The sequence below is a fragment of the Balaenoptera ricei genome, chromosome 5, assembly GCF_028023285.1.
Source record: "Balaenoptera ricei isolate mBalRic1 chromosome 5, mBalRic1.hap2, whole genome shotgun sequence".
Lineage (NCBI taxonomy): Eukaryota > Metazoa > Chordata > Mammalia > Artiodactyla > Balaenopteridae > Balaenoptera > Balaenoptera ricei.
The window spans coordinates 34893976-34907861 of record NC_082643.1 but is presented as its reverse complement, the minus strand read 5'-3'; the positions used below and the strand labels follow the sequence as shown (position 1 = coordinate 34907861).

Here is a 13886-nt window from a genome sequence, read left to right as displayed (position 1 = left end):
TACTTTCAAGTTAAATTTTTAACTTAAAAATTTAAGAATATATAGACATTCAACAGCGAATTTTTTTTTAAATGCTCATCCACTCTTTTAGCCTTTTACTGATCCTGACCACAAAAAAGTAACTGTAAAACATTATATTTATTCCCAACAGATTAAGTATTAACTTTTTTTTTTTGCCGCGCCGTGCGGCATGTGGGATCTTAGTTCCCCAACCAGGGATCGAACCCGCGCCCCCCTGCATTGGGAGTGCGGAGTCTTAACCACTGGACCGCCAGGAAAGTCCCATAACCCAATATTTTTAATTTATCTTTTCTCAAGAGTCTTAAAAAAACGAATCACCATATAAAACCACAAGGATGACAGACAATTTAAAAAAGCAAACCACTTCCCTGATGGCAGTATAGCATGGTAATTGTTGAGACCATGGATTTCAGTATCAGACTAATGTGGTTTTGAACCTGACTCTGCCATTCATAGGCAGAAAGTCCCTGAAAGTTCAGTTTCTTCACTGAGTTGCTGCAAGGATTGAAGGAAATCGTGCACGTAAAGAGGTGGGCGTGATGGCTTACACACAGCAATGTTTCCGACGGAGGGAAGAGAGATGATGTGCACAGAGCAGTGAGCAATCTGGAAAGGTCCACCTTTAACTGTAAACATCTAATAGTACCCAGCTAATTTCAGCAGAAACAAAAAGATCGTAAGCAGATGGCTCTAGTCTGAAGCTAGCAGCAAAACACCTGGTGGGGACCATATGTGGCAACTTGCCGAGATAAAAAGCCTCATAAATTTTAGATATGGGATAAATAACTTTCTACCGGCGGCTGTGTACAGAAAGGTTGCTTATTTCAATTTGCATTTCCTAATGTATGTATAGGCTGCTTTTGACTTTTGCCAATATGTAACAAGTGACAGGGCTTAATCATCAATACTCGGTTTAAAAAAATCAAAAGAAGCTACGGTCATATACTCCTCAACCATTCACTGGCACTAAATAGTTCCCTAGAGTATCCTCATTCTCTTTCTTTTCTTGGGAAAACACAGCTTGAGACAAGAGGCAGCAGAACCAGCAAGCTCTTCCTATCAACCACAGAACAGAAGTTTCCAAAAGTGGTCCAGTTTCCTGGAAGAGTCATTACTCTTCCCAAAGCCTGATGTTAACACACTTTGACAATCATACTAATTAGAGAAAGCTTTTTGTCAATTGTGGTCCTTAGCTGGATGGTTAATAGAGTATGCTTTTATCTTCAACATAAAGAGGTCTTTTTTTTTTTTAATTATGTTGTCAGTTGTAATTATAGAAAACTGGGTACAAATGAGATTACGGGATCTATCCTGAGGGGCAACTTAACACAAGGAAGCTCTGTGTTCCATTCTGGCAAATAAGGTCAGCTGGAGATGTTTTTCCTCTTATTTTAATGAACTGTACAGTGTTTTAAAACACTTTTTTATAAAAGCAACAACTACTCAGTGAAATCTGCCTATAACTTAGTAAGTGGAAATCTAAACGTCAAAAGCATGCTCCATTCTAGTCCTAATATGTTTAAATGTGTAAAATATGAAATATTACAAAAATGTAAAACATAATAGAATAGAAAACCATCCACAAGATTTAAGATTTTAATATTTTGCCATAATTTCTTCAGAGTGCTCTTTATTTTTTAATAAATAAAACATTACAAATAGAGCTAAACCCTACTCCAATCCCATTACCATCCCTCCTCCTTCCTTTGCCCCCAAAAGTAACCACAGTACTGAACTTAGTACCTATTATTCCTGTGCTTGTTTTTGTACTTCTATTGTATTCATAGGTATCCCAAAACCAGTATACACTAAGATTTCATCTTAAAACTTCATGTAAATTTTATCTAAATATTAACATACTATATGTAAACTTTTGCTACTTACCTTTTTTATGTTTCTAGATTTTATGCTTTTTGTTTTTAGGTTTATTGGTGTTCACACTTGTAGATGCAGTTACATGCTAATAAATGTGAAATGTGATTCATTCATTTTTTTGTTGAAGTACAGTTGACTTACAATATTATATTAGTTTCAATGTAACATAGTAATTTGATATTTTTATAGATTACACTCCATTCAAAATTATTATAAAATATTGACTATATTCCCTGTGCTGTACATTACATCCTTGTAACTTATTTACATTATACCTAGTAGTTTGTACCCTTCACCTATTTTGCCCTGACCCCAGCCCCTCTCCCCACTGATAACCATGAGTTTGTTCTCTGTATCTGTGAGTCTGTTCCTGTTTTGTCATATTTCTTCATTTGTTTTATTTTTTAGATTCCACATATAAGTGAAGACATATTTGTCTTTCTCTTATTTATTTCCTAAGCATAATACCCTCCAGGTCCATCCATGCTGTTTCAAATGGCAAAATTTCATTCCATTTTTATACAAAGAAAACAAAACAATAATTTGAAAAGATATGTGCACCCCAATGCCATAGAATATCTTTGTGCATGTACCCTTGTAAACATGTGCCAGATTTCCCTAGGGCAGATATCTAGAAGTGAAGATGCAGGATCACATGGTATGCAAATATTCAATTTCATTAAATATTGCCATATGGCTTTCCTGAGTTATTGTACCAATTTATATTCTCAAGAGCTCCTGTTTTTCCATCCCCTTGACAGCACTTGGTGTTATCAGATGTCTAACTGTTAGCCACTCTGATGCCATTACCTGGTGTCTCATTGTGGGTTCATTTGTATTTCCCTGACGCTAGAGAAGATGAGCATATTTTCATATATTTATCAGGTTTGGGGTCTTTTGGGAAACGTCTGTTCGTATCCTTCACCCATGTTTCCTCATTTTCTTATTAGTTTGTAGTATTACAAATATTTTTGTATATTTTGTGTACCAACCACTTGTAGTTATGTGTGTTGCAAATATCTTCTCCCAATCTGTGTTTTTGCTTTTTTAAAAGCTTATTTATTTATTTATTTATTTGGCTGCTCTGGGTCTTAGTTGAGGCACACGGGATCTTTGTTGCCGCGCGCAGGATCTTTAGTTGCAGCATGAGGGATCTGGTTCCCAGACCAGGGATCGAACCCGGGTGTGGTTAAGGATCCACGCTTCCGATGCAGGGAGCAGGGGTTCCGTCCCTGGTCAGGGAACTGAGATCCCACGTGCCATGCCATGCAGCCAAAATGAAAAAAAAAGAGTCATTTGGGGTCTAATTGGGAAACTGGATATTAGATCATATTATGGAATTATTGTATAATTTTCTTAGTGTAATAATGGTATTGTGATTATGCAGGAGCATGTCCTTATTTGTAGGAGATACATATTAAAATACTTGATGTCTATAATTTAATTTCAAATGGCGCAGCAAAACAAATAAAGGGCATAGGTGATAAATATACCGAAGTATGACAAATATTAACAATTTTGAATTTGTGGTGTGTTCATTTTAGTATTCTTCCAAGTTTTCTGTGTTTTGCTTTTTTCCATAATAAAAAGTTGTAAAACATAAATTGCATTAACTTTATGGACCGACTTGCAGAAAAGTGTCCTCTACACAATATCTACAAACTGCAGGGCTTTCCATTTACTTCTATCTTATTTTATGGCCTTCGATAAAGTTGTATAATTTTCCTTGTAAAGGCCTTTTACATATTTGTTAGGTTTATTCAAGATAAATTATGATGCTTTTGTGAATGGTACCTTTTTATTTTTTTTTAATAAATGTATTTAGTTATTTATTTATATTTTTTATTTTTGGCTGCGTTGGGTCTTCGTTGCTGCGCTCGGGCTTTCTCTAGTTGTGGTGAGCGGGGGCTACTCTTTGTTGTGGTGCACGGGCTTCTCATTGCAGTGGCTTCTCTTGTTGAGCAGCACAGGCTCTAGGTGCACAGGTTTCAGTAGTTGTGGCACACGGGCTCAGTAGTTGTGGCTCGCGGGCTCTAGAGCACAGGCTCAGTAGTTGTGGCGCAAGGCTTAGCTGCTCCGTGGCATGTGGGATCTTCCCGGATCAGGGCTCGAACCTGTGTCCCCTGCATTGGCAGGCGGATTCTTAACCACTGCGCCACCAGGGAAGTCCAATGGTACCTTTTAAAAATTGACCTGTAGATACTGAACAGGTGAACCACGCAAATGTTTTGATCATTTGTTTTAATACCTGCACTCCTTCTTTAATAGCAGAACTACCCAAAACAATTCAAGTAAGCCCAAACTCAAACCTTCCCAGAGCCCCCGCACAAAAAAGCCTCATTGTTTAATGAGCTGCTGCCTCCACATCACTGCTCAGATCCAGCTCCTCTCTTACGTTCTCATTCCTGCCACTCTTGTTTCTAGACCCTAATGTGTGTCCCTGCTTCCTCCACAACTCCCAAACTTACATAGTCAGATTAAACTCCTACAAGAATTTTGATCATGCTGTGTTCTTGATCAAATCTCTTCAAGAGCCCTCCAAACTGAATGAATATGGCAAGTGTGGTAGGCAGAATAATGGTCCCCCAGACCTGCCTATATCCTGGTTCCTGAGCCTATGAACAAATAAGGTTCCATGGCAAAGGAAAATTAACGTGTCAGATGGAATTAAGGGTGCTAATCAGCTGATCTTTAAATAGAGATGATCTTAAAAATCTTTAAATCCTGGATGATCCAGGTAAACACAATGTCCTTGTGGAAGTGGGAGAGGCAGGCAGAAGAGCAGAGTCAGAGGGAGACGTGACTACAGAAGGATGGTCAGAGACACACAGTACTGCTGACTGTGAAAATGGGGGAGGGGACCATGAGCTAAGGGATGTGGGTGGCCTCTAGAAGCTGGAGAAGGCAAGGAAACGGACTCACCACAAGAGCCTCCAGAAAGGAACAGAGCCCTGCCGACATCCTGATTTTAGCCCAGTGAGACCTTCTGGACTTCTAACCTATGGCAAGACACTACTACTGTAAGATAATAATTTGTATTGTTTAAAGCCGCTAGAGTTTTTGGTAATTTGTTACAGGCACAGTAGAAAACTAATACAGCAACGTATTCCAAAGACGCTTAGATTCAGGGTGAGACGTTACATTTTTGCCTTAAGATATATTCTTTAAAAAGAGTTTATAATCTAGTTTATAATTCTGTTGAAGGAGATAAGGAAGGGAGATTTAATATGTTGGCACAGATGAATGGAATCCGTTCTTCACTTCCCATTTGATTCTCAATCTTTGTGCAGTTTCTCATTCCATTGGTCAGAAGCCAGAAGAGAAGAGATACATGGCACCCTGAACTTAAATGAAATTCTATTTTTCAAAATTTTTACTCATTTGTTTCCCCTGAAATAAATATTCACCGCACACTAGGGGACTCTGGTTTATTAGTGAAAATAGGACTCAGTAATATAAAGAAGATTACTGCTTTTGAACCTCAAAGCAAAATACAGTATGTTACTCACTAGGATTGCTATTAGCATCTGGGGCAGGTCAGTTCTTTCCTGTGTGTGACCGTTCCACAAACTACTGGACATTAAGCATCCCTGGCCCCTGCACACTAAATGCCAGCTGACCTCCCTCCCAGGCGACCCCATGTCCCTTGACAACCAAACACACCCCACATACATTTCTAAATGCCCTCACCCCGGCCAAGAACTACCCACGGAGTGTTAATTAACAATGAATCTGATCTACTTATGGCAACTTGCCTGGCCTGTTCCAATAAAACTCACTAATGGTCTTAACACGCGATTCCAGCAGAATCGGGAATATTTAAGGCAATACAGTTTATAAAGTAACATAATGAGATGACTGGTACAAAGAATAGATAATGGAAATAAACTGGAAATGTTCACTGATTTAGGAAAATAAAAATAGCTGTGGCCCAACATTTGACAAACCAAGAGAAGATATAAATCTATAAATCTGTCATTTAAATAACACCAAAAAATAATCAGAGCCCTAAGGCTTCTTAAGAATCTCAGGCAGCTCCCAGTATTTTCTAGGACTAGGACTGGGCCTGGCTACTCGGGCATCTCCAAAAGACCTTACCCTTTATTTCTCACCAACCAACTATTAAGAAATTATACAGGGACTTCCCTGGTGGTCCAGTGGGTAAGACTCCTCGCTCCCACTGCAGGGGGCCCGGGTTCCATCCCTGGCCAGGGAACTAGATCCCGCATGCATGCAGCAACTAAGAAGTCCGCATGCCACAACTAAAGATCCCACGTGCCACAATGAAGACCTGGTGCAGCCTAAATAAATAAATATTTTTTAAAAAAGAAAAAGAAACTATACAGAGGACTTCTTGCTACTTCAAAGTGTAAATATGTATTCCTTTCTTTAAAATAAAATCAGTGCTTTGGATCTACAATTTTGGTCATTATCTTGCTGGGAAGCAAATTAATTTGTGAAGCCAGCTGTGAGGGGTCTGACCATATGCCATGATTCACTGGCGCAGAATCAACCTGAAAAGCTAAGAATATAAGAAGAGCAGGTTTTACCAATTGCTCAGGATATGCTCTTAGAAAAAACTAAAACAGCTTGTAACCCAACAGAAATGAACCAAGAAACAGTAACACATATAGTTTCCTCTGTTGGCTTATTTCGAGCTGACACTGCTCAGCTGAATGGCATCTCAACTTAAATTCCTCTGCTCCCTCCAAAAGATTTCCTCTAAATATCTTTCCATAGAAGGTGCCAAGGACAGTCTGCTGAAAAGAAAGGAATAAAAAAGTATTTGTCATTAGCCCAGGAAAGGAGAAGAGAAGCGGGTGGAAAATGTGCCAACAAAAAGGACTTACTGGACAAAAGTAGGTGTTCTCCACGATGTGATGGGCCACCATGCTGTTCTCAGCAGACAGAGACATGATGAAGAGCAAAGCATCCCGGGCCTGCTGGCCTACAGTCCCCTCCCGGTGAATGAAGGGAATCAGAAGGGAGAAGATGAGGAAGTTGGCAGCCCCTTGGTCCTCGCTAGTGTGGAAGAAGAGTTCCAGGATGGATGGATCTTTGGCAAGAATGGAACAGAGCTGATTGAGCAGGACCACCAGCTTCCCCTCCACAGTGGGGGTGGTTGTTCCTGAACAAGAGCTCAGCAACATCATCAGGGGCTTCAGGATGGGCTTGTGGTGCAGCAGAGGCTGGTGGGACTGGGTGATCAACATCTCATACATCTTTAGCTGTTCCATTTTAGTCTCATCAGTAAATTCCCGTCTCAGACTCCAAAGGAAGAGTTTCTCCATGATGTTCTCAGAGACCACAAATTCCAGGATTGGCCCCATGGCAGCATCCCTGGCTTGCTCTTCAATCAGCAAAAAGAGCATGTGTTCGACATAGTTCTGCACAGCACTGGCCTCATCTGAAGGGATGACCCCATATTTTGCCTGGGTGTTCTTCAAGGGGTCATGCTTCTCTAAGATTTTCACAACCTGAAACCAAATCAAACATGTGTCATCCATCTGATGTTTACCATAACTACAAAAACACACCACTGCTAATTGTACCAAATCTTCATGGAAAATGTAAGAGCCATGACCCCCAACAAGATACATGTGAGCATTCTGTGTCTCCCTCTCATGAGAATAAAATGAAGGGGTTAAACTACAGAAGGAAGACGTCTGAAGTTGTTCATTTATCATAGTGACAAATGTTGGCAACCTAAATGTCAAAGAAAGTAATATGGTTATGTAAATTAAGCTACACGCATTCCTGGGTCTATTATTATGAAGACTATTGAGCAAAATGAAAAATAAAAAACCTGTAAGTGATACGTCAGATGAAAAAATAAGTCACTTGTGTAGAGTTAGATCCATCATTATCAACTATGTCAAAAACACGCAAGTGAAAAAAGACTGAAAAGAAACATGGAAAAACAGTAATCGCTTTTGTGTTCAAAGTAATGACAAGTTCTTAAATTTTTTTCTAAACTGTCAAGAATATAATTCACTTTGTTATAAAGCAGAAACTAAGACACCATTGTAAAGCAATTATACTCCAATAAAGATGTTAAAAAAAAAAAGAATGTAATAGTGCTTTTAGGGACTTCCTTGGTGGTGCAGTGGTTAAGAATCCACCTGCCAATGCAGGGGACACGGGTTCGAGTCCTGGTCCAGGAAGATCTCACATGCCATAGAGCAACAAAGCCCGTGTGCCACAACTACTGAGCCTGTGCTCTACAGCCCGCATGCCACAACTACTGAGCCTGTGTGCCACAACTACTGAAGCCCACGTGCCAAAGCCTGTGCTCCGCAACAAGAGAAGCCGCCGCAATGAGAAGCCCGCGCACCACAACAAAGAGTAGCCCCTGCTCTCCACAACTAGAGAAAGCCCACGTGCAGCAACGAAGACCCAACACAGACAAAAATAAATAAATTAAATAAATTAATTAAAAAAAATAATAATAGTGCTTTTAAATTTTAAAATGCACTAAATAAGTAAGACTACCAGTGTTCTCCTACAAATAGAGTTGACTTGGAGATTTCAGCAGCGGAACACAGCTCCTCATATGCCCTTGACAGAATAATAGCCCTCGCTCCTCTACTTGGATTGGCACCCTCTTCAACCAAGCATGCATCATTAGGAAGGATGAAAGGAAACGGATGAACTGGTGAACAAGAGACACGTACCTAGCAGAATCCCCAAACATACGGCATATGTTGAAATTTTAAGCACAAAGAGTATGAATTGTGCATTTTTTTTAAGCCAGAAAAAAATTTTGAGATAACCAATTACAAAATAAAGCCCTAAAGCACAGGGTTTCTATTTGGGGTTACGAAAAAGTTTTGGAAATAGTGGTGATGGTTGCACGACATTGTGAATGTAGTTAATGCCATTGAATTATACATCTAAAAATGATGAAGATGGCAAACTTTGTTTTATATATATACATATATATATATATTTTTACCACCAAAAAAGAAAAAATCTATTAACTGTAAAAACTAAATAAATCTCATGTGACAGCCCAGGTGTTTCTCTCCCTTACCACTGCTGGCATTTGAACGCTTCCTAACTCTCTCTGCCCATCAATACTTAATTTCTACTTTGGGACCTGAAAATTAAAACAATTTTATATCTCAACTTCCATTTAACTTTATGACTTGGAATTTCTATTAATATCCATTCAATCTATATTATCCATTCAATGGATAATATCCATTCAATTTACTTCCTTTAAAGTGTATACACGTTAATTTTTAAAACATCAAACATTTTATCAACATTTTTAACTTGTTCCTTTTTGCCTTTCTGAACTGCATGTTCTGTGGAATATGTTTAATTTCTGCCATACCCTCCCAGCCCAGTTCTAGGACATGCTGTTACGTGTTCTGGTATTTAGGTTACAGAATTTTTGCAAGTCACTGTGGAAGCTGGCAAAGGTACAAGCTATGTCAGCATTCATGAGCAATGAGGGAAATTTATTTCTCAGGGAAAAGTCTAAGCTTTTCCCCTGGCAGAAGGAGAAAAAAGGAACCTTTATAGACTAGGCTAGTATATCCTTATGAATGAGTAGATTTCCACAGAATCTGTAATCTCCATCAACTTCCATTATAAAATTAAAAATACTGTCAGGAAAAACATCACCCCAACACCCCTGAGTTGACAATGTCAATGAGGAAGCCCTTGGTTAGCCACTACCCAGGAGGTACACGGCTCAGTGACTGGTGGCCTGGGTCTCCGCACTGGCCATCCCCTCTCCTTGGCTGCGCGTGGACTGCAGAGTGCCTCCACCATCCCCCAACCTCCAAGAAGCCCTCCAGGACTCCTCGCAGGCCTGAGGACCTCTCTGGCAGAAATGCTGGGACCTACTGCGCTCCTTTCCTTTCCCTTGGCTCTGGCCTTGACATCTCATAGCGTGGGGCTGCAGTACCGCATTTGTCCAAAAGGGGGCTCCACCTCAACACAGCATGCTCTCCAGCCCCGAAGCCCCAACTTGAAGGCTCCACATTCTGAAGAACAGATTAACTCTACATTTTACCAGTTCTATAATTTCAAAGTCCACATATTGAGTTTACTTATGAGAGCTATCTATACAGCTAGGCCTCAGGGTAGAAATGTGATTATACTTGTCATGTGTGCTCAGACTGTCTAAACTATCTAAAATTGGGACTGTGCATTATACATTGATAGTGGCACAGCAAATTAGCTCAATCTTTCTGGAAAACAATCTGGCAACATGTAACAGAAGCTATAAAGTCGTTCCTGCCCTTTGACTTGTTAATCTCACTTTGGGAAAAAATGCCAAAGGAAACAACACAAAATAATTTGTTTTAAAATGTTCACGCCAATGACATTTTCAGTAATGAAAAATAAAAATATTATTGACCCAAACGGTCAAGAATAAGAGAATTATAATCATGATGTTACATCACTATACACTAAAGCTATTAAAAATAAACACTTAGTGAATCATATCATTACATGCCAATATATACAAGAAATAATTTAAGTTAAAAACTAAATATATTGATAAATAGATGTATGATTAGAAGTGAGTCTGAAAAGATACAAATGAGATTTTAAGGTTAATTAGTTCTTCTTTCCTGTAAATTGATCTAATTTCATAGTATAAATAAAAACAAAGTAATTTTGTACTAATGTCTAAGAAAAGGATCAAAACACAGAGTTAAAAACAAAAATTCTCAGAAATTCTTAAGCAATATAAATTTTTACATATGCATATGTATCTATACTATATGCATGCCTGTAAATATTTATAAAATATCTAAATATATATATGTAATGTAGACCAAAACTATTTACATGATCACAAGCTACATTTATCTCATGAATTAATCTTCACTTACATTATTTATTCGAATGCAGTCCTCTGCAAAAAGACCTACTTTGGTGGCGGGGGTGGGGAGGGCGGTGGCTATGAAAAACCTAAAAAAGATTTCATTCTGAGATTTTTATACAGAATGTAAACTATTCAGCAGCTTTTAAACTGAAGCATCTCTCTCTACCCCCTTTATAGAAGCTCTTCTACTCAGCCTTCCAGGTTCATGGGCAGAGAAACATGAAAAGAGAGCTGTAATAACCCACCAAGATAGAAGGCTTGTTGATCATTTGGAACAGAGCCCTTTACTCATTCCCATCCCTGGCCTGGAGGTTTTCCTGCCTAGAAGATGGGTGTGTTACAACCAGGGCCTGTGAGTCATGGAAAACACAACGCTCAGCAAAGGGCTGATTATGCCTGTGTTGCCACTTGTCCTTAACCTCCCTCCTCAGGTGTCAGGACCCTCCCAGGCCACCTCCCTCTCCCTTCCAGGCAGGCACACCCATGACCTGCTTTTACAAGTGGGCTCTCGGGGCCCACACCCTGGGCCTGGTTCCCATCCTGACAGGGAATGCCTAGGAAACTTCTTGGCTAGAGCACAACTGGCATTGAAAGGCCAAAGATCTTCTGTTACGATGTCCCAAGTTAGCTGCCCAGGTGGTGTCATAGTTCTTCCAGTTTCTGTAGGCTGATTCCTGATGTGACCTCGACTTTTCCTTATTTTTTCCCTTGTGTCCTCTTCTCACATCACTCCCACCGAAGTCCAATATTCCTGGGCCCCTGATTTCTGCTTGCTGGGATCTACTATGGATCCATGATCTCATGCTGCTCACAGGGGCTTCCCCAGGCCTGGCCCACTCCTCTGATCACCCTCTATCTTATACTCTCAACCCTCCCTCCGATTCCCCAGCTCTGGCTGCTTCTCAGCTATGTACTCTCACGCTCAGGGATTCAGTTCAGGGGAAAAAACACAATTATGGTGGCTGCAGAGATACAAGTAGGAAAATACAGTTTGCAAATATTTCCTTTACTAAACAAGTTCCTTCGTTAGGCTAAATAGCATTTAACAAACTGATCAACCCCTGATAAAGCCCACGCTTATTAAGTATGTAAGCCAGCTGAGATCAGATACATCACTGTAAATGGTTTACCAATCATAGCTAGGCATTTGTTGATCTACAAACTTTAACATATATAAGCTGGTGTGTGTATATATGTGTGTGTATATATATATATATATATATATATGGATCATGAGCCCAGATCACATACTGTGACTCTAAAAAGAAAAAATACAGAAAAAATAAAGAAAAAAGAAAAAGAAAAAAATACACAAAAAATCAATAGTGTGAACAATGTTATACAAATTATCATCTGACGAATACAGCTAAATTTTAACCTCACTTCAAAGTCATTTGACCTATAAATATGAGGATCATTGGAGATCAATAAGATAAACAAATAGCATATTTCTTTCATTAAGGAATATCAGCTACTGCTATCCTTAGCTCCAGTGATGGCCCCCATCACTCAGTGATAATGGGCCTGAATTTCAAATATTCACAAATTCTAAATAGGAAGCTCAAATGCTTTCAGAATGAAAGATATACATAAATCACATAATCACACCTCAAGCTAACAAATTATTATTCTTCGTGATAAACACAAGTGTTTCTCTGACAGAAGATGAGCTTTGACTCCATCTGACTATCATTCTATGCCTTACACACATGCGTGTATCAGTAGATGACTATTTATGCTACTTTGGTTAGAGCCTAGTTACTTCAAGAAAGTCACGTGAGTACAACCCATACTTCCAAATCCTTTGGAATGCTAATTTAAAGTGGCATTGTGGAAAAAACCAAGTTCCTAAGCAACATTTTCCATCACACAGAAGGACAGGATTTAGTGATCAAGCCAAATTCCACTTAATGTACCAAATTACAACAAAAGTACGTTTCCATCCAGTCCCTGTTTATTACTTAGCAGCTGTGTCTTTCGATTTAGGGTTATTTCTTACACACCTATTCCCATGGGAGACCTTAATGGAGTCATTTCTTCTCATATTAAGATAATGGCCTAATAATATATGTGTACTTGCAGAACTTGGTTAATGTCAGCTCCAATCCTCAACTACAGAGATGTGTCTACATCTGGAATTAAAACTGATAAAGCAGAAACTATATCTACATGCCATACTTCCTTGGGACCAAAGTAGTCTAGTAATTACTCTAACACAGAAACATGGTAGGAGCATCAGTCAATAAAATAACATAGTAACCTAACCCTTAAGTTAGGTATATATAAATTTTTTTTTAATTTCAGTATCAGGGGAGGGACTGAAGAGTAATGATATATGTAATAATATTCCAGAGAACCCTGTAATTCCAACCACAGCGAAAACAGACTTATCACCGAGCATACAGTGGGAGAGCTTCTGACTTTTCAACATGTTCAGCCACTTTAGAGTCTAATAGAGGCACAACTCCATGCCCTGGCCCTCTGAAGAAGCATAGCTTTTGTTCTGCTTTACTTTCTACGGTGAAGTTTAGTAATGAATGTTAACAAACATCACTTTACTAAGATACTGAGAAGGTTAATCAGAGTTCCCTAATATTTTCTAACTTTTCATCTCTCAAAGACTTCATGTAATTTCTCTCTGTCATTTAGTCTATGACAAGGCACAGACCAAAAGAGTGAAGATGAAGAGAGTGAGGGAATGAGTGTCACAGGGAACAGACTGGAGTGCAGATCTCAGAGCCATGTATAAGTGCTCTTTGCTTCTTTAACGGAGTCAGGCTACTTGGAGCTCTATACAGGTTACCATACATAGGACATATTGTCTATTTTTCATTATTGTGGGAGGACATTTGACTTACTTAATCCAGATGATTCAGTTTTTTCTCATCCCCATCCCCTTCCAAGAAGAAAAAGGCTACTAAATCCACTAGCTTTTCTTTATCCATCACCACTACTCTATCTGAACTCTGAAATGTTCTTAGCTTAAAAAATTGTATAATAGCTTATATTTAGAGGCTGAGGGTGGTAAGCAGAAGCTTTGCGCCATTAACAAGCACACAGAAATGTGCATTTCCAATTGATTTTTTTTCACCTCTGTTCTCCTGGCTTTAAGAGCAGACACCATTTAGTACATAACTAATAC

At 39.1% G+C, this 13886-nt stretch overlaps 1 protein-coding gene across 4 annotated transcripts in view; it reads right to left on the bottom strand.

Moving 5' to 3' along the window:
- Window positions 1-13886, bottom strand: part of FHIP1A (FHF complex subunit HOOK interacting protein 1A) — a 272991-nt gene that overhangs the window by 89970 nt on the left and 169135 nt on the right. For all 4 annotated transcript variants that reach the window (XM_059922608.1, XM_059922607.1, XM_059922609.1 and 1 more), the window contains one exon: window positions 6747-7373. In XM_059922608.1, the coding sequence (XP_059778591.1) occupies window positions 6747-7373 (627 nt within the window). The remainder of the gene's footprint in view (window positions 1-6746; window positions 7374-13886) is intronic.